The sequence below is a fragment of the Neofelis nebulosa genome, chromosome 3, assembly GCF_028018385.1.
Source record: "Neofelis nebulosa isolate mNeoNeb1 chromosome 3, mNeoNeb1.pri, whole genome shotgun sequence".
NCBI lineage: Eukaryota > Metazoa > Chordata > Mammalia > Carnivora > Felidae > Neofelis > Neofelis nebulosa.
Window position 1 is genome coordinate 103,528,389 of NC_080784.1, and position 22,301 is coordinate 103,550,689.

General features: G+C 35.7%; 1 protein-coding gene across 10 annotated transcripts in view; it reads right to left on the reverse strand.

The window, feature by feature from the left end:
• Positions 1-22,301, reverse strand: part of BLTP1 (bridge-like lipid transfer protein family member 1) — a 215,204-nt gene that overhangs the window by 116,077 nt on the left and 76,826 nt on the right. For 9 of the 10 annotated variants that reach the window (XM_058721470.1, XM_058721463.1, XM_058721465.1 and 6 more), the window contains 5 exons: positions 19,578-19,757; positions 17,239-17,367; positions 9,587-9,706; positions 8,615-8,895; positions 2,207-2,457 (listed from right to left, as the gene is read on the reverse strand). In XM_058721470.1, coding sequence (XP_058577453.1) covers positions 2,207-2,457; positions 8,615-8,895; positions 9,587-9,706; positions 17,239-17,367; positions 19,578-19,757 — 961 coding nt within the window. The remainder of the gene's footprint in view (positions 1-2,206; positions 2,458-8,614; positions 8,896-9,586; positions 9,707-17,238; positions 17,368-19,577; positions 19,758-22,301) is intronic. The other variant, XM_058721464.1, reaches the window with a different exon arrangement.

Sequence of the window (22,301 nt, forward strand, 5' to 3'; positions counted from 1 at the left end):
TTTTAAAAGAGCCCTGTGATGTGTTATGTAAATGGAGGAGAAGGAGAATGAAAAGAGAGTTCTACAGCTGCTTAGATCCAAAAAATAAGTCTGGCCCAGTTTCTATTCTCCTCCAACCATCCCTGTGTTATCCAAGAAAGAGGAATCTGCTAGTAGGAGAAAACTTCTCTCCAAGAAGAATGCAGTCCTAGATGGAATTTAAGGGGTAAGAAGACTTAAGAATTTACAATGTAAGTAATATTATTTGCTTCTCTTACCACAAATGGAAAAATCAAAGCAGTAAAAGTCAAAACGGAGTTTCATTCACTTGTAAGTGGTAGGAAACTAGTGTTCACTGACCTTCCAAGGAAATCGTGAGTTCTACCATGTGCCCTCCTTGATTCTATCCTAACACTGCACATCTATACTTGGCTCCTGGAAACTACAACAATCAGAAAGTCACATACTTACATAGTGGTTAAATCTATAGCAAATTTATAGCAATTTGTGAATTATAAGTCACTCCTGAATCAACAGGAGATACAGAAAATCCTTATTATTATACATTATAAGAGTTATAATGAGCTTTGCTTTGTTCAGTTGGAGAATTTGTTCTCTTCCCTCTTTTCCACTATGTGTAAATTCCCTGTAGATTTTCTGCCTTCCATTTGTGATGGTTAAATTTTCATCCAGATTAGAAAATCAAGCAGTGTTGAAATTAGTGCCAGCTGTAGTACAGCAGAAACAACACTGAAGTGGCTTTGATGGCCCTGATTCTAGTTTCTGCTTAGCCATCTACTTGGCTATATGATTTCATGCAACTCAGTCTCAGTGATGAGCCTCACTTTCCTTACTGTAAACAAGGAAAATATAGAACTCACATGGTAGCTTGAAGATTAAATGAGAAAATGCCTGTGAAAACTTTTAAAAACAAACATTATTCAAATGTAAGAAAGTAATATTATAAGAAAAATGATATATTTTATTTAGCATCTTTCCTATCTTTTAAATGTCAAGAAGTTTTAATGTTTGCAGATTTTATACAATAATGTACTGTTATTGGGGCGCCTATGTGGCTCAGTGGGCTAAGCGTCTGACTTCAGCTTAGGTCCTGATCTCACGGTTTGTGAGTTTGAGCCCCACGTCAGGCTCTGTGCCAACAGCTCAGAGCCTGGGTCCTGCTCCGGATTCTATGTCTCCCTCTCTCTCTGCCCCTCCTAGCTTGTGCTCTGTGTGTCTCTCTCTCAAAAATAAATACACATTTAAAAAAATAATAATAATGTACTGTTATTCTAGCCAAAACTACAGAAGTCAACTTTAAATAAGATGTACATACTTATGTATTAATATTTAGTGAAATATCATTAAAACAAGAGTTTGACGTATGTAGCTCAGCTCTTTCCTCTAAGAGCTCCTTATACATGGGAAATCAATACACTTTCTTCCCTCCCTTTTTGTCTACAGACAAAAGGCAGTGCTGTCAATGCTTCTGAATAGATCTAGAGGAAAAGGCTAATATTAGTAAAATACCAAGACTTCTCTAAATTTCACTTCTTGACAGCATGGCAACTTAAGCAGTAAACACTGCACTTCATTGTAGGAACACACAATTAAAAAAAATCCAAAGGAAAATCCATTTGTGAAGTCTTTAGAGAAAAGACACTAGATAAATCTAAGTCTAATATACTTAAAACCACCACTTACTGCTCATACCAAACTTGTATATTTACAAAGTTATGCTACTGGATCTAAGGAAAGGTCACATTTCTCTTCTTGATATGTTCAATTTTTAGTGATAAGAGTATATTGCAAAAGTAGTTGGTAACATGAAGCCCAACAGTATAAATACTACTCTTGACAAGTTTTCCTATAAAAGTAACCTTGATAAAACAACTGTTACCTTGGAACACAGCTATTCGTAAGTGCACCTCTGGAAGCTGACTTCTAGGAAATGATATGTAATACTCAGAATACAGTTGGCTAGGAAGATCACCAATACCAACAATGGGAGATCCAAAGAGTAGGCCTACTTTTGCCTTGTATAACTATAACAAACTCATTAGTCTTAACTGGCTTTAGTTAAATCATCTGCAAAACAAAGGCAGATTATAATGAATTCTACCTATAAGACTGCTCAAAAAATTGAGTTGAACAAAGTAACACAGCTCTCTCAGAATGATGTAAAGATAAAGATAATAAAAGATTAGCACAAGTGACAACACATTACCATCTACAATTTTGGGAATTTCTTTAGTAATAATCCATTCTCCAGGCTGTAGCAGAGACTGTCCATAATACATATCAGACTCTGCACTCGTGCTTGAAAACGCAGAACTACTGGAAGGTGTCAACTCTTCAAGTTTGAAGAAATCTAGGCCAGTTACTGTGCCACCAAAGAATCTGCAGCCACCAAGACAACCACATTTGTTCTTACACCTCTTATTCTTCAGGGTATCGTCTGGCCACAAAAACCACAACCTAAACGGAACCCAAAACAGAAACAAACAAAAACAACAACATAACAAAAACTCATTAAGAAATAAAAAACTTTTTGGCAAATAATTAAAAATAAGTTAATTGTTAATATTTGTAAAAGACAAGGTAAACACAAACATAAAAGTTTATTTTTATTGTGGAATGTCTTTTTAACATTTTGTCTTTCTTAAAAAAAAAACAACAGTCTGGGAGGCACCTGGGTAGCACAGTTAAGCATCTGACTTGATTTCAGCTAGGTCATGATCTCACAGTTCTTGAGATTGAGTCCCAATACCTGCTTCATATTCTCTCTTCTCTCTCTGTCCCTCCCCCTTCTGCTTTCTCTCTAAATAAACAAATAAACATTTAAAACAAAAACCCAATATCACCATGGTGAGATGAAAGTAAGCAGGAACAGGAAGAGAGATGTAGCATATGCTACAAACATATATATATATGCTAAGTATATATATACATATATGTTAGAAAAAGCAAATGTTAAAGATCAGACATTTAAATCCAATTTTAAAATAGCAGTTTTAAATATTTTTATTTAAATGTTATTTGAGAATATTTAAATATTCTCAAAAGGACTAAAAATTTTAAACATTAATGTAAAAAATGGACAAAACCATGGGTATAGATTATACTTAATAATTTATCACCGTTAGCACTTCACAGCCTATTTCACATGGTAAATACACCAAAATACTATAAATGTGGGACAAGTAGGAAATTATTTCTCAATGAGGCCAAAATGATGTATAAGGCCAAAATGATGCATTCTATCTTTTAGAGAAAAAAACTGTAATAATTTTGTAATGAGGACTTCAAATGAAGTATTAAGAATTAAGGCAATGGGAGAAAATGTACGTAAAAGTCTTCAGGCTCTGTGAGTGGTCCATACATAAGCCTGTCAGTATATTAACTATCCTCTTTCTTAAAAAAATATAATACAAATATAGGAGATATATCTTTATTCCTCTTCTTCAAACTTTAAATGATAAAACCATCTCATATTAAGTCTGTTTTGCTAAACATATTTACACGCATTATCTCACTGTCTCCTCAGGGCCCTCAAGGGAAGACAGAATAGGTATTATCATTTTCATTTTACATTCACTCATTTATATTTCTTGAACATATCTATATGTGCCTAGTATTGTGCTAGGTGAAAGTGACAGTCTTATCCATGTGAAGTTTAGAGTACAGAGGCACAGACAAGCCATAAACAAAAAAATCTAATCATAAATTATACTGAGTGCTATGAAGTAATAAAAAAAAAAAACAGGGTATTGTGATAAGGAAAAAGAAGGAAACTTTCAAAAAGTAATATTTGAGATGTGAAAGATGAGATGAAATATATCAAGTTAGAAGTGGAACATCAGTCTAGAGAAGACAGAAGGAAAAATACATGAGAAAGCCTTAGGATTAGTGAAAATTTGAGGTATTACTGCAATTAAATGTTATCAAATGCAAATCACTTCTCCATTATAAAGTATTAAGATTCAGTCACTAAGCAAACTATTTTAAGCACTATCAAAATAAAAGATCTTATATATTCCACACAGTTTTTACCTCACTTGTGTAGCAAAAAGCTTAGCAAAATGCATGGATTTGCTGTCATCTAGACATGGATTCTAATTCCAGTGGTGCCACTTAATAACTCTAGGATTTTGGACATGTTAATTTCTGAGCCTCAGTTTCCTCAAATGTAAAATTATGGTCTGATATACCTAATAAGACTGTTTTGAAGATTAAATGATATAACATATGTAAAGCTCCTGATATAAAACCTGCAATACAGAAGTTGCATAACAAATGTAAGCTCCCTTTCCTTACCTTTATTATAGTTCAGTGCACTAGTTCTTAAACTTTAGCTTGCATTTGAATCACCTAGAGGACTTATCACAATATGGGGAGCAGGGCACCACCCCCAGAGTTTCTGAATGAAGTATGGTAAGGTCTTATTATATAAATTTCTAACAAGTTCCAAGGACACACTGGTGGTGGTGGTTTGGGAAGTATACTTTTCAAAAACACTGACCTAAAGAAACTAATGACCTTTGTGTCCAGCAACTTCTCCAATTATATGAAAAAATAATATATCTAGGCCCCAAAACTCCTGGGAATCAAATATGCACAAAGGCAGCCAGCCAAAGCTGAAGATCAGTGAGTTACCTCTGATACCTACATGCTAGGAGAGGCAATCACCAGTATGCCTAAACATGCCTACCTGTTCTTGCCAAGAAAGTGAAGCTCTGACCGTGCCACTTCTCAGGGATGTACTAGCAGTAAACAACCTTAAAAGATGAGGTAATGTCTCATCCTGAAATAGAGCAGGCTTGCTTCCACTTACTACAAAAGTGGTAAAGGGCCGCCTGGGTGAGCCAGTCAGTTAAGCGCTACACTCTTGATTTCAGCTCAGTACATGACACCAAGGTTGTGAGATCGAGCCTGCATCAGGCACAGAGCCTGCTTGGGATTCTCTCTCTCCCTCTCTCTCTGCCCCTCCCCCACTCACACACACGCACGTGCGTGTGTGCTCTCTCTCTCAAAATAAATAAATAAACGTAAATAAGTTTTTCTTACGCAATGTATGGGGCAATATGACACACTGAGAAGTTATTTGTTGTTTATCATTTATCTGAAATTCAATTTTTTAAAAAAAATTTTTTTTAACGTTTTTATTTATTTTTGGGACAGAGAGAGACAGAGCATGAACGGGGGAGGGTCAGAGAGAGAGGGAGACACAGAATCTGAAACAGGCTCCAGGCTCTGAGCTGTCAGCACAGGGCCCAACGCAGGGCTCAAACTCACAGACCGTGAGATCATGACCTGAGCTGAAGTCGGATGCTTAACCAACTGAGCCACCCAGGCGCCCCTGAAATTCAAATTTAACTGGGCTTCCTGTATTTCATCTGGAAACCCTACTTTGAGGGCACAGAGAACCAATGCAAGCACATAGGACTCTGGCTAGTGCTTTTGCTGTAAGTAATAAAGTCCTTTGTCTCTGGCCAGAGGTCTTGTGTTTTCTGCCAGCAGCCATGAAACTGTGGTAAGCCAACTTGTTAGCTCGCAAGTAGGATAAAATCCCAGACTCTTCACAATTATTAACCAATCAGAGCACTGAAACCAATCTAAATGGTTGGATTTACTTGAACACCTGGAACCTGAATCACATGATGCCACCTCCTTAGCTTCATCAGCACCTTGTTCTACCATCTCAGCTAATTAGACGCAAGCGCTTTGTTCACATTAACTGGCTTCCTGAGAAATAATTATCAAAGAAATCAAAGTTTTTAAAACAATATTCTCCACACATGAGCTTCCATACTCACTTTTATAAAATGTCAGGATCTTAAAGTAACTTAAAAGATAAATGTAACCTCAATAAAAACCTCAAAAAATTTTTTAACTAAAAAAAATAGTTCCTTGGGAAAATTAATAGATAAAAATACCTAAACGTTTGTGATGAAATGGAAAAATAAATGTGTATTAGGTATGAATTTTTCTGTATTTGAGAAGATATTTGCAGAAAAATCCAGATAGAGTTAAAAAAAGATAGGAAAAAAATAAGAAAATACAGGTGCCAAGGGATTACTAGCAAAAGAAATACTTTCGCAAATTAGTAAAAGAATTACAAAGGGGAAAACTGACATATTTTAATATACAAAAATTAAAATCTGTAAGATTAAAAAAATTAAAAATGAAACAATTTGCAAAATATTAGCAACAGGAACTATTAAAAGGATGGTAATCTATATAAAGAGCTCTTAAAAATTTTTAAGAAATACAATATGCCAATAAATAAATATACATAGAATAATAACGTGCAATTTACAAATGAGGAAATAAAAACAGCCAATAAATACATGAAAAAAAGTGTAAATCTCAGAAATAAAGAAATGCAAAATAAAACAAAGAGATACCACGTTTTAACTCTCATAAAACACTTAAAGGGCAGTGAGACAGAGAGGCTCCTAAAAGCCACTGGGAATATAAACTGAAATAATCTTTCTGGGAAGTAATTTGGGAAGGCATATCAAAAGGCACCGTCACATCTCTTTCTAAAGAAACTATTTAAAGGGAATTTAGGGGTGCCTGGGTGGCTCTTGATCTGGGTTCAGGTCATGATCTCACAGTTTGTGAGATCGAGCCCCACATCGTCTTAGCGCAGCTGTCAGCCCAGAGCTGGGATTCTGTCTCCCTTTCTCTCTGCCCATCCCCTGTGCACTCAGGCTGTCTCTCTCTAAAATAAACAAACATTAAAAAGATAGTTAAAAAAATAAAAGGAATTTAAAGACCATGTGAGAAAAGATTTTATGTGCAAAACGTTCCTCTGTTATTTAAAATGATAAATTTAGAAACACTATCTACATATCTAATATAACAAGGGCAATGGTTAAATAAAGTACAATTTATCTTTCTAATTGTGTATTATCATTTATTTGAAAGGAACTTTATAAAATTTTCTATTATTTGGGCAGATGGTTAGGGTGTAAGTTTAATACAACATGCTGAATTTTAAAATATAAATACAAGATGATCTCAAGTGTAAGAAAGATACACTAAAAATACGGGTAAGAAATATGACAAATTCAGTGTGATAAGGTTATGGAAATTATTTCCCTCTATTTCGGAATAGTTTCCTCTATTTTAAAAACAAGCTCGGGGTGCCTGGGTGGCTCAGTTAGTTAAGCGTCTGACTTCAGCTCAGGTCACGATCACACAGTTCGTGGACTACAGCCCCACACCGGGCTCTGTGCTGACAGCACCAAGCCTGCTTGGATCCTGTGTCTCTCTCTCTCTCTTTGTTCCTCCCCTGCTTGCTCTCTCTCTCTCTCTCTCTCAAAAATAAACATTTTTAAAAATTTTTTAATAAAATAAAAATAAATAAAATAAAATAAGCTCATATTAACTTTATAATGGCAGACATAGGGATGGAAAAAATTAACCTGGTATTTTATTTATTTATTTTAATTTTATTTTTTATTTTTTTTTAATTTATATACAAATTAGTTAGCATATAGTGCAACAATGATTTCAGGAGTAGATTCCTTAGTGCCCCTTACCCATTTAGCCCATCTCCCCTCCCACAACCCCTCCAGTAACCCTCAGTTTGTTCTCCACATTTGCGAGTCTCTTCTGTTTTGTCCCCCTCCCTGTTTTTACATTATTTTTGTTTCCCTTCCCTTATGTTCATCTGTTTTGTATCTTAAAGCCCTCATAGTAGTGAAGTCATATGATTTTTGTCTTTCTCTAATTTCACTTAGCATAATACTCTCCAGTTCCATCCACCTAGTTGCAAATGGCAAGATTTCACCCTTTTTGATTGCCAAGTAATACTCCATTGTATATATACACCACATCTTCTTTATCCATTCATCCATCGATGGACATTTGGGCTCTTTCCATACTTTGGCTATTGCTGATAGTGCTGCTATAAACACGGGGGTGTATGTGTCCCTTCAAAACAGCACACCTGTATCCCTTGGATAAATACTTAGTAGTGCAATTGCTGGGTTGTAGGGTAGTTCTATTTTTAATTTTTTGAGGAACCTCCATACTGTTTTCCAGAGTGGCTGCACCAGCTTGCATTCCCATGTCCTGGTATTTTAAATGGACATGAGTCAGTAAGAGGCTCTGGCAACTTTTTGAATGGCAGATAAAATTATTTCTTAACAACCATTCCTTAGGAATTAGGTGCCATATTTTTTTTTAGTCTCCCCTGCAGTCATGAGGGCCCATAAAAGGAATTTTGTAGAGTACACAGTGATAGCAATGATGTTTCCTAGAAATGATGAATTGGAAGTGGATGGCTGTCATGGGAAAGAAAGGAGGATAGTGCTCTATAAAATGTTATTTGGGAACCAATAGTTTAAACTCATTTCACTGCTAATACACATAGTATGAGCTTAGAAATACATTAAAAAACAATGTTATTTCCAGCAACCACACAATTACCACAGATGAGATATATAATGTATTTACTTAAGTATCAAATTCTTATATATCCACTGAGGTGTACCCAGCACAATCATATTTTGTCTTTATATAAAATATTCTTATTCCATTCCTAACAGTAGAATTTGCTCTATAATTATAGGCTAATTTTCATCTGAGCTTGGGACTATTACCATCCTTAAATTTAACTTACCTCTTAGTTCTGGCATCATGAGTTTCTAAGAAATGTCTTTGGGCCTCATGTTTAGAATGATGATCTGCAGCTAATGCAATATCAACAGTAATGAGTCCTAAATTGGCTGACCCAGCTTCAAGCCAATAGGCCCTCCGTAGCACTGCAGGCTGAAGTCCAACTCTGGAATTATTTAACTGTTCAATGTACTGTCTCACTTGAAAATCCTGAATTGCAGCACTTATTCCTTCCCCCACCGACTGATTGTGGAGATTACAGTTCGCAACTCGAATTGCACCCATCTAAATTGAATGAAGAGAATGAAATAAAACTGTGGTCTCCATATTCTTAATCAACTTAGAATAAACTATAGAATAGGCAATTATTTCAAACTGCATGAAAGACAGAAGAAGAAAAAGAAGGGAAACAGAAAAGATAAATGCAACAGAATGAAAATAGACATTCAATTAAAAACAAAAAAGAGGATAAAAGGAAAAGAACATAAGTCCAAAGGAAAACAAAAGAGAGAAGGAGGAAAGAAAAGTTATAAGGGTAGGAAGTAATAAAAATTACAGACTCTTAATAAGGCTTAATTTTAAGCAGTAACCCATAAAGCAGAGGTGGCAAATAGATGTTTGCAAGAGCCAGGCAGGATATAAATATATAATACCTAAAGGCACTTAAAATCAAATCTTTTAAAAACACTGCCAATTTAATCCCTGCCATAAAAGCAAGCTACACGTTTACATCTCTGCCGTAAAGCAAGGTCATGATAATTCAGTTAGAGTGAAATAGTAGTGAAAGAAAGTATGCCTTAAGAAACACACCAGAAGAGAACATGGACAGGCAAAACACCAAGAGCTATCTCTTGGGATTCTATAGTGTTTTGTGAGATGGCAAATTATAAATGTGTGTTCTATTTCAAGAAATGGAGGTATGGTTTGGTAAAAAGGAAAAAGAACTACACTAGCCAAGAAATAGACAAATGTGTACCTTTAGATTTGTAGCACAGCCATGCTCCACAATATAAATATCTGCTCCATCTACTGCTAAACGAGTCATAGTATATTTCAAATCATCTGAAGTTGGACAAGGCCCAGGAATACAGCTCAACTAAAATGGAAATGAAATGAGTGTTAATTTTTCACCATTTAGATACTTATTAAATAAAATTCTGGCTACATGTGTATTTTTAAAAAGTAGTCAATTAAATTTCATTTTTTATAATGATAAATGAAATCATCAGTGATTAAAGTCTTGCCAATTAGAAACTAATCATAAGTAAGCATGTACCATTTCCATTCAAATGGGCAAGTAGCTGGTCTAAATTGACAGAATACATATATAACTTATTATTGAAACTCACATAGTCAAAGTAAACTGGTAAGTAATAAGTGTCACCGGATTATAAGAACTGTACAGCAGTTTAAAATTGTAAGATTTTCTTATGAGTACTCTATATTATATACACACACACACACACACACACAATCCTCTTTTTAAAAATATGTCAACTGTAAATTTTATTATGACGTCTAGAATAATCCACAGAAATTTAACATTGCTTTACTCCTTTTTTATTTTTAATTTTTTTTTTAATGTTTATTTATTTTTGAGACAGAGAGAGACAGAGCATGAACGGGGGAGGGTCAGAGAGAGAGGGAGACACAGAATCTGAAGCATGCTCCAGGCTCTGAGCTGTCAGCACAGAGCCTGACGTGGGGCTCGAACTCACGGACCGTGACATCATGACCTGAGCCGAAGTCGGACGCTTAACCGACTGAGCCACCCAGGCGCCCCAACATTGCTTTACTCCTAAAACAGATTTGGTCATGGTTAGGTTGGAAGAAAACATACATATCACCTACTTCAATGAACTCCTTGCGGGAAATGGCAGCACTGAGTAAATTATTGGCTCAATAACATGCAATTGCTCATTAGAGGCAGTGCTAGGACTAGAACACAGGTGTCTTGTCTTATAATCAGTTTTCTATAATAATAAGGCATACCTTAGAGATATTGCGGGTTGGGATCCAGACCACCGCAATAAAGCAAATATCGCAATAAAGCAAGTCAAATAAATTTTTTGTGGCTAAAATCAAAAACACAAGAAACAGCAAGTATTGGCCAGGATGTGGAAAAAAAACACTGTTGGCAGGAATGCAAACTGGTGCAGCCACTATGGAAGACAGTATAGAGGTTGCTGAAAAAATGAAAAATAGAGCTATCCTATGATTCAGTAATTGCACTACTGGGTATTTACTCAAAGATTATGAAAACGCTAATTCGAAAGGATATATGCACCACTATGTTTATTGCACCATTATTTATAATAGCCAAATTATGGAAGCAGCCCGAGTATCTACTAACAGATGAATGGATAAAGATGTAGTGTGTGTGTGTGTATACAATGGAATATTAGCATAAAAATAGAATGAAATCTTGCCATTTGCAACAACATGGATGGATCTAGAGAGTAAAATGCTAAGCAAAATAAGCCAGTTAGAGAAAGACAAATACCATATGATTTCACCTATATGTGGAATTTAACAAATGAATAAAAGGAAAAAGAGAGAAAACAAAAAAAGACTCAACTATAGAGAATAAACAGATGGTTACTAGAGAAGCAGTGGGGGGGAGGGGGCGCTAAATAGGCAAAGGGGATTAGGGGTACTCTTGATAAGTACTGAGTAATATATGGAATTGCTGAATCACTACACTGTACACCTGAAATTAATATAATACTACATGTTTTTATAGTGGAATTAAAATAAAATTTAAAAATATTATTAAAGATAAAAAATAATTTTTTTGGTTTCCTAGTGCACATAAAAATTACATTTACACTATTTACTATAGTCTAAATGCGCCACAGCATATGAATAGGAAATACGTATATGACTTTATTGCTAAAAAATGCTAATCATCATCTGAGCTTTCAGCAAGTCATAATTACTGATCATAGATCACTGTAACAAATATAGTAATGACAATGTCTGAAATATTGCAAGAATTACCCAAATGAGACACAGATGGAATACACATTCTTCTTGAGTGCACATGGAACATTCTCCAGAATAGATCACATACTGGGACACAAATCAGCCCTCAACAAGTACAAAAAGATTGAGAGCATTCCATGCATATTTTCAGACCACACCGTGATGAAACTCGAAATGAACCATAAGAAAAAATCTGGAAAGACAACAAATAATTGGAGACTAAAGAACATCCTACTAAAGAATGAATATGTTAACCAAGAAGTTAAAGAGGAAATTAAAAAGTACATAGAAGCCAAAGAAAATAATAATACTAGAGCACAAAACCTCTGGGAAGCAGCAAAGGCAGTCATAAGAGGGAAGTATATAGCAATCCAGGCCTTCTTAGAGAAGGAAAAAAGGTCTCAGATACACAACTGAACCTTACACCTTAAATTTAGAGCTGGAAAAAGAACAGCAAATAAAACCCATAGCCAGCAGAAGATGGGAAATAATAAAGATTAGCAAAAATCAAAGCTATTGAAATTAAAAAAAAAAAAAAACAGTAGAACAAATAAATGAAACCACGAGCTGGTTCTTTAAAACAATTAACAAAACTAATAAGCCCCTAGCCAGTTTGATCAGAAAGGAGGAGGAGAGATCACAACCAACACTGCAGAAATACAAACAATAATAAGAGAATACTATGAGCAATCATATGCCAATAAACTGAGTAATCTGGAAGAAATGGACTAATTTCTAGAAACATATAAACTACCAAAACTGAAACAGGAAGAAATGGAATATTTGAACAGACCCATAACCAGTAAAAACACTGGATTAGTAATCAAAAATCTCCCAAAAAAAACAAGAGCCCAGGGCTGCATGGCTTTCCTGGGGAATTCTACCAAATCTTTAAAGAAGCATTAACTCCTATTCTTTTGAAGCTGTTTCAAAAAATAGAAATGGAGGGGCGCCTGGGTGGCGCAGTCGGTTAAGCCTCCGACTTCAGCCAGGTCACGATCTCACGGTCCGTGAGTTCGAGCCCCGCGTCAGGCTCTGGGCTGATGGCTCGGAGCCTGGAGCCTGTTTCCGATTCTGTGTCTCCCTCTCTCTCTGCCCCTCCCCCGTTCATGCTCTGTCTCTCTCTGTCCCAAAAATAAAATAAAAAACGTTGGAAAAAAAAAAAAATTTAAAAAAAAATAGAAATGGAAGGAAAACTTCCAAACTCATTCTATGAAGTCGGCATTACATTCATTCCAAAACCAAAGACCCTGCTAAAAAGAAGAACTACAAACCAATTTCCCTGATGAACATGAATGCAAAAATTATCCACAAAATACTAGCAACCGGATCCAACAATCTACTGAAGGAATTATTCACCACAATCAAGCGGGATTTATACCTGGGAAGCAGGGCTGGTTCAATATCCACAATCAATGTGATACATCACATCAATAAAAGAAGGATGAGAACCACATGATCCTCTCAATAGATGCAGAGAAAGCATTTGACAAAATACAGCATCCTTTCTTGATAAAAACCCTCAAGAAAGTATGGATAAAAAGGCCATACCTCAAAATCGTAAAAGCCATATATGAAAGACCCAACACTAATATGATCCTCAATGGGGAAACACTGAGAGCTTTCCCCCTAAGGTCAGGAACATCACAGAGATGTCCACTCTCACTACTGTAATTCAACATAGTATTGGAAGTCCTAGCTTCAGCAATCAGACAACACAAAGGAAGAAATTAAAAGGCATCCAAATAGGCAAAGAGGAAGTCAAACTTTCACTCTTCATAGAGGACATGATACTCTATATGGGAAACCCAAAAGATTCCACCAAAAAGCTGCTAGAACTGATCCGTGAATTCAGCAAAGTCACAGGATATAAAACAATGCACAGAAATTGGTTGCATTTCTATACACCAATAATGAAGCAACAGGAGAGAAATCAAAGAATTGACCCCATTTACAATTGCACCAAAAACCTTAAAATACCTAGGAATAAACCTAACAGGGGCGCCTGGGTGGCGCAGTCGGTTAAGCGTCCGACTTCAGCCAGGTCACGATCTCGCGGTCCGTGAGTTCGAGCCCCGCGTCAGGCTCTGGGCTGATGGCTCGGAGCCTGGAGCCTGCTTCCGATTCTGTGTCTCCCTCTCTCTCTGCCCCTCCCCCATTCATGCTCTGTCTCTCTCTGTCCCAAAAATAAATAAAAAACGTTGGGGGAAAAAAAAAAAAAAAAAAAAAACCTAACAAAAGAGGTAAGAAACCTATAACACTGAAAACTATAGAAAGCTTATGAAAGAAATTGAAGACGACACAAAAAACAAAATGGAAAAATATTCCGTGCTCATGGATTGGAAGAACAAATATTGTGGAAATGTCAATACTACCCAAAGCAATCTACACATTCAATGCAATACCTACCAAAATAACACCAGCATTCTTCACAGAGCTAGAACAAACAATCCTAAAATTTGTATGGAACCAGAAAAGACCCCCAATAGCCAAAGCAATCCTGAAAAAGATAACCAAAGCTGGAGGCATCACAATCCTGGATTTCAAGATGCACTGCAAAGCTGTAATCATCAAGACAGTATGTTACTGTCACAAGAATAGACACTCAGATCAATGGAACAGAACAGAGAACCCAGAGTGGACCCACAAACGTATGGCCAACTAATCTTTGACAATGCAGGAAAGAATATCCAATGGAATAAAGACAATCTCTCCAGCAAATGGTGTTTGGAAAATTGGACAGTGACATGCAGAAAAATGAACCTGGACCACTTTCTTACACCATACACAAAAATAAACTCAAAATGGATGAAAGACCTAAATGTAAGACAGGAAGCCATCAAAATACTAGAGGAGAAAGCAGGCAAAAACCTCTCTGACCTTGGCTGAAGCAACTTCTTAATATGTCTCTGGAGCCAAGGGGAAAAAAAGCAAAAATGAACTACTGGGACCTCAACAAGATATAAAGCTTCTGCACAGCGAAGGAAACAATCAGAAAAACTAAAAGGCAACCGACAGAATGGGAGAAGACATTTGCAAACGACATATCAGATAAAGGGTTAGTATCCAAAATCTATAAAGAACTTATCAAACTCAACACCCAAAAAACAACCCAGTGAAGAAATGGGCAAAAGACATGAATAAACACTTCTCCAAAGAAGACATCCAGATGGCCAACCGACACATGAAAAAATGTTCAACATCACTCATCATCAGGGAAATACAAAGCAAAACCACAATGAGATACCACCTTACACCTGTCAGGATGGCTAACATTAACAACGCAGGCAACAACAGATGTTGGCGAGGATGCAGAGAGAGGATCTCTTTTGTACTGCTGGTGGGAATGCAAACTGGTGCAGCTACTCTGGAAAACAGTATGGAGGTTCCTCAAAGAATTAAACACAGAACTATGTTCTATGTTCTATGACCCAGCAACTGCAGTACTAGGTATTTATCCAAGGGATACAGGTGTGCTGTTTCAAAGGGGCACATGCAATGCTTATAGCAGCACTATCAACAATAGCCAAAGTATGGAAAGAGCCCAAATGTCCATTGACAGATGAATGAATAAAGAAGATGTGGTATGTATATATATGTGTATATATATATATATATATATACACACACACACACACATACACACACTGGAGTATTACTTGGCAATCAAAAAGAACGAAATCTTGCCATTTGCAACAACATGGATGGAACTAGAGGGTATTATGCTAAGTGAAATAAGTTAAGTCAGAGAAAGACAAGTATCACAGGATTTCACTCATATGTGGAATTTAAGATACAGAACAGATGAACATAAGGGAAGGAAAGCAAAAATAACATAAAATCAGGGACAGGGACAAGGACAAAACATAAGAGACTTAAATACAGAGAACTGAGGGTTGCTGGAGGGGTTGTGGGTGGGGTGATTGGCTAAATGGGTAAGGGGCATTAAGGAAGATACTTGTGGGGCGCCTGGGTGGCTCCGTCGGTTAAGCGGCCGACTTCGGCTCAGGTCATGGTCTCACGGTCCGTGAGTTCCAGCCCCGCGTTGGGCTCTGTGCTGACAGCTCAGAGCCTGGGGCCCTTTTCAGATTCTGTGTCTCCCTCTCTCTGACCCTCCCCCATACATGCTCTGTCTCTCTCTGTCTCAAAAATAAATAAACATTAAGAAAAAAAAAATTTAAGGAAGATACTTGTTGGCAGAAGCACTGGATGTTATACATAGGGAATAAATCACTGGATTCTACTCCTGAAATCATTATTGCACTATATGCTAACTAACTTGGATATAAATTTAAAAATTAAAAAAAAATACACTGTGAAATAAAATTTGTAACATTAAAAAGAAAAAAAAAATGTGAAACAGAGACACAAAGTAAGCAAATGCTGCTGGAAAAATGGCATTGATAGATGTGCCTGACCCAGGATTGTCACAAACCTTCAATGTGTAAAAACAAAACAAAACAAAAAACCCCATAGTATTCATGAAATGCAATAAAAGGTGTGTATGTTCCCTCCACACAAAACAGACCTAAAAATACCTGATCTGAAATGACAGAAAGCACACCAATGGTTGCATGGAATAATGAATAGCTGATGGCAAAGGGACCCAAAGTAATTTTCTAAGGCGATACCAATGTTCTAGGTCTTCACTGATGGTAATGGTTATACCCTTATAGATAAAATATGTATCAAAACTCCAACTGTACAACTTAAAAAGGGTTAATTTATTGTATGTAAATTATGCCTCATTAAAGTTGATTCTTAAAGATTTTAATGCAGCATAAAAGCTCTGAGTCTTTAAAAAAACAAACAAAAATAAAAAAAAAAAGGGAGGAGGAGAAGCCTGCAAGATGTGTGAATTATCCATAAGGTACTAATTTGTTGACACATAACTGAGAATTCCCTGAATCCTGGCAATGTGTTTTACAGCAAGAAAAAAATAATTTTATCGCCAGTTACAATGGTTTCCTTTATTGTTGGGAGTAAGCATAGGTTATAGATTTTTTGGAGGATGAATAAAAGCAGGATGAATTGTTTTCAATTCACACTAATGTAATGGCAAACAGTGTGTATAACAAAAGAAAAAAAAGGAAAAAAATACACAGAAGAAACTAGAAACAAAAACTAAACTGTTAACGATAGTTAGCTCTGTTATAAGATTAGGGTAAATTTTTTTTTTTTTAAACTGCCATGTTTTCTTGGCAAATGCCAGCATTGCTAGCCACCTTATAGAGGAACAGGTATAACAGGTATATTAACAGTCATATAAACAAGGTCATGTAAGGAATTTAACCTTCCTCTTGCTTCAGTTTCTTAATCTTCTACATAAATATATGGCCATAACTGAAAGAGTGTAATAATGCAAGAAAACAAGAGTTTATCGTAAAAATTTAAGAGGTTAGATATAATTTTTATATCACCATTTATTTGTGAATTTGTTTTAATAATTACCTCATATGTTAGATGCTTACAACTAAATAACAACTGGCTACAAATCTGAAAAATAATTTCATTAATTGAGAAAACTGAACTATGATGTTTACTTTATGGCCATGTGCATTTGATTTAAAGCTGATACGTCAATCTTTCATTTAAAAAAATCCATAAATGTTTACAATACTGCTAACATATTTGTTAACATACCTTGGATTCACAGAACCGACGGTCAATTCCATGCTGACATATTATTACTGATTTGGGTCTTTCCAGCTCATACTCCCGACATACCACATGAAAAACAAATGTCTGTCCCCACTCCAAGAGACAAGCCAGCTACAAAATAAGCAGTGACAGGTTGACAGCAGTGTTAGCAATCTAAACAAGTGTTCACAGTTCTAAAGCTTATCAAGAATAATCCAGCTTGAAAGAACCCAAATGCTATTTTATACTTGCTGCTACATAATCTAATTATTAGCCAGAATCATGATTTTTCTACCTTGACATCATTTGTAAGTTTATGTGACTTTTTTCATTTGTGAATGACAGAATGCGCGAGAATGAAAAATTCAACTTGAACAACTCACAAAGTATGAACTTTTCTTCAAGGTAATATCTTCCTTCTTAAATGACTAACCAGTATCCTCTGCACAGAAAAACACCTAAAATTTCTATCTAATAATAAAGCTTTGATCTGAAATTTGAATCTAACTATCATAGGGAGCTACAATTTCGTAAAATCAGGTATTTTGAAGATTAAGGCACTTTTGTTTATGTAAATAGAAACTGAAGAATATATCAATTCTTCATCAAATCTTCAGTTTACAAAACTACCTTCATTTTATAATTGATTTAAAGGTGTTAATAATAAACACACTGAAACATGGATAGACAGATATTATTCCATAAAAAAAAGTACGAATTTCTACTATTGGAAAACATGAATTTTACTTTTAAAATACACAAAGGATGGAATAAACATTAAAAGCACCTATGGATTCATGAAACACTCACTGAAATAGTGATGCCAAAATTCTAATGCAGAAGAGAAATGTTTTGTGTTGTAATAAGAACAACTTATGAACATATGAGATTTTAACAATTGTTAGATTAAAGGAATTGTGCCCAGTTTAGCAGGATAAGCATGGTTTTATTCCATGTTTGTTAAAGAACAAGCTATTTTTTACATGTTTCAGTTTTACTTGTACATTAGAGAAAAGAGATAGCAGACAATAATAAAGGAAGACAGTCGTCATGGCAGTCAGCACTGAATATTTCTTTTCATCCGCTTTTATATATTCTGTTATATATTTTCTTTATCCACTTTTATATAAAATATCCCTTTTCAATTCCATTTTCTTATTTCTAGAATCTTAATTTGTGCTGTCTTCCAAAAACTGGTTACAAATATACAAGGCACCTAGAGTCTTCATCCACCTTCTTGTTGCTACTACCTACCTCTAAATGATTCATACACATTCTGTAACTTTTATTAAAATTGAGTATGTACATTTAACACATTCAAGACCACATTCCAAACTTTTGAAATGCCACAAAAAGTATGCATATTATAAATATGTGGCTCATGGGCGCCTGGGTGGCTCGGTTGGCTAAGCATATGACTTTTGATTTTGGCTCAAGTCATGATCTCACGTTTCATGAGTTCAAGCCCCTCATTGGGCTCTGTGCTGGAAACACGGAGCCTGCTTCAGATTCTCCCTCTCCCTCACTCTCTCTCTGCCCCTCCCCTGTGTGTGCTCTCTCTCTCAAAATAAATAAACATTTTAAAAAATCATTTAAAAAAATATGTGGCTCAACAGGTGAAATGTTACAGTAACATGGTTATTTGGCTAAATTTCAGTGGTCCATTTCTAGAACTAAATAATCCTTATGACCTCTGAGTCATAAAGAATAAGGCGAACAATGAAGAGGAGGGGGGATTTTATCCAGAAGGATCACAACCTACACTCTAGATCGGTTTACTAACTAGTAAATTTGTTTTTATTTTTTTAAAATCAATATCCACGTCATTAATAGCAGATACAAATGACGTTATCTTGCTTTGAGATATGACAAGTAAAAAAACCAAGCTACCTAATCCTTAACACCATAAATAATATTTTCAAATCCTACTTAAGAAATAAACAAGAAAGAAAAATTCTTAAAAAAGTATTCCATATACTGGGAAAAGAAAATTTTAACAATGAGCAAACTAATGTAATTTTAAGAATACATAAAATTTCCAGAACAGTCCTCATACTGAGATATATCGAGACTCCCCAAAGTCTCGATCTTGAAAGCATTATGAAGAACTATAAAACATTACACCCTTCAATATTATGTGACTCAAAAAGTGAAACTTGTCTCTGACTCATCCATTGCTAAGACAATTCTGAATGGCAAGAATGACTCCAATCCAAAAGGCAATGAGTTGTCTGGCCATCAGAATGCCAATAGTGAAAATGCAATGAATGTTTAAACAGGTATACAACTTACTCTTGGTGAAGTGGGTGAGCAAAGGAAGAAAAGTAGTCAGAGCATCATACCTGTGGTGCTGTGACCTTAGCTGTAAGGCTTCCAGCCTGCACATCAATTAACCATGCGTATTCTAAAGAATCACTTCCCAAAGGAAGACCTTCTGCTGAGAACATAGCATGTGCTCTCAGCTGGAGACCCGACAAATTGATGTGACCTTCCCGGAGTACTTCATCCACAGGGGGTCGCTGCTGAAAACAATAGTAAGACCGTAAGAAGTACAAGAAAATCAGCATTATAATTTCTAGTTTTGTTTTTTTTTTTCTCCAGAGTCTAAGTAAAATCATGCTATCTGGAAAATATGACTTAAGGATCCATAAGGAGTCTCATTTAAGCTCCTTTAGTGACAGTATCCATAAGAGCCCAACAGCAAAGCAAGATAGCAAAGTCCTAAAAAGAATGAGACCTCTCTGATAACTGCCTCAATGAATAAAAAGGAACTAGTACTCTGACGGACAGGGCATATAAGAGACCAGTCTTTGGTGAGAAGGCTGGAATAATAAGATTAAAATACGTATTAAAAAGAGAGGCGCCTGGGTGGCTCAGTCAGTTCAGCATGCAACTCTTGATTTTGGCTCAGGTCATAATCCCAGCATCGTGGTATCAAGCCCTATGCTGGGCTCCGCACCAGGTGTGGAGCCTACTTGAGATTCTCCCTCTCCCTCTGCCCCTCCCCCACTTGTACTCTCTCTCTACAAAAAGTAAATAAAAATAAATTGTAAAAATATTAAAAATAAAAAAACAAAAAAGAACAGAGACCAATAAATAAGATCAAGAAATGAAGAACTAGGGAAGAAAGCTATCTTTCATATAGATTTTGAGAACTATATATAAATATAAAAAGGATAGATTTACCTTATGGAAATTATATACTTACTACTAAAAAGCAGCAAATATTTCAAAGAGAAAAGTTCTGGGATTTATTCAGAAAGCTAAAAGATATGTCCTAAAATAGGGTATTCCATAGAACACTAGTTCACAAAATATTATTAGTAATAGAGAATCAAAACATGTTCGGCCATGCCGTACCCATCAGTCACCAATTTCTGTAAACTATACTCCCAATCTCTCAGAAATGCATTGATTTTCTTCCATCTTCACTGCTATCAACATGGTCCAAATAATATGACCTCTTGCTAGGGTTTTGCAAAGCCTCCCAGCATTCACTTTTACATCTGTCTCCTACATATTCTACAAAAACAACCACAGAAATCTAAGAAGGCCAATCTTATCATGTTCTTGTCTCAAGACCACTATTTATTATATTAATTTCCTCAATATTTCTCTTCTTCACCAGGTTTATTAGGGTAAAGACCATTTCTGTCTTGTTTACCACTTATCCCACTGCACCTAACAGTGACCACAAAAGGTAGATACCACTAAGTGACTATATATCACAGCAAGTCTTTTCAGAGAATTCAGTATACTAATATATATTAAGACAGCTCACAGATAATTCCCAAGCTAATTTTACAACAGTAATCTTTTTGGTAGGTGTATGCAGGCCATCAGCACAAGGCATAGTGTTCCTTGATTTCAGTGGAAATCAAGAGTCCAATGCTTACCTGACTGAGCTACCCAAGTGTTCTGAGAGTGATTTTTAAGGTTTCTATAGTAAGTTAAAATACTAGTGTTACGCAAGTGAGATCTTTGTGATGACAGAATAGTTCTGTATCTTAATTTCAATGGCAGTTACATGAAACTACACATGTGATAAAGTGGCAAGAACTATGCACACACATTGTACCTATATCAATCCTGGTTTTAATATTACACTTATTATGTAAAAGATCTACATGGGAGAAATTGGGTGAAGGGTACATAGGACCTCTCTGTACTATCTTTGCAACTCCTTATGAATCTATAATTATAGGCATACCTCAGAGATATTTCAGGTTCAGTTCTAGTCTGCCACTATAAACCAATTATGACAATATAGCTCAAGTCAGATAAAATTTTTTTTGATTCTCAGTGCACATAAAAATTGTCTACCAAACTATAGTCTATTAAGGGTGCAACAGCATTATGTCTAAAAACAAACTATACACAAAGATATCTTAATTAAAAAATACTTTTACTAAAAACTGCTAACCATCATCTGAGCTTTCAGCAAGTCATAATCTTTTTGCTGGTGCAGAGCCTGGCCTCCAAGTTGATGGCTAATAACTGATCAGGATGGTGGCTGATGAAGGTTGGGGTGGCTATGGCAATTTCTTAAAATACGAAACTATAAATTGCTGCACTGACTGACTCTTTCTTTTACAAATAATTTCTCTGTAGCATGCCATTCTGTTTAACAGCATTTTACCCACAGAAGAACTTCTTACAAGTTTGGAGTCAATCCTCTCAAACCCTGCTGCTTCTTTATCAACTCAGTTTATGTAATAATCTAAATCCTTGTTGTCACTTCAAAACTCTTCACAGCATCTTCACCAGAAATAGATTCCTTCTCAAGAATCCACTCTTTGCTCATCCCTAAGAAGCAACTCATCCATTAAAGTTTGATCATGAGATTGCAGCAATTCAGTCCCATCTTCAGGCTCCATTTTTAATTCCAGTTCTCTTGCTATTTCCATTACATCTGCAGTTATTTCCTCCAGTGAAATCTTAAACCCCTCAAGTCATCAATCAGTTGGAAGCAACTCTTCCAAACTCCTCTTCATGTTGATATTTCAACCTTATCCTGTCAATCATGAATATTCTTCATGGTATCTAGAACGGTGAATCCTTTTCAA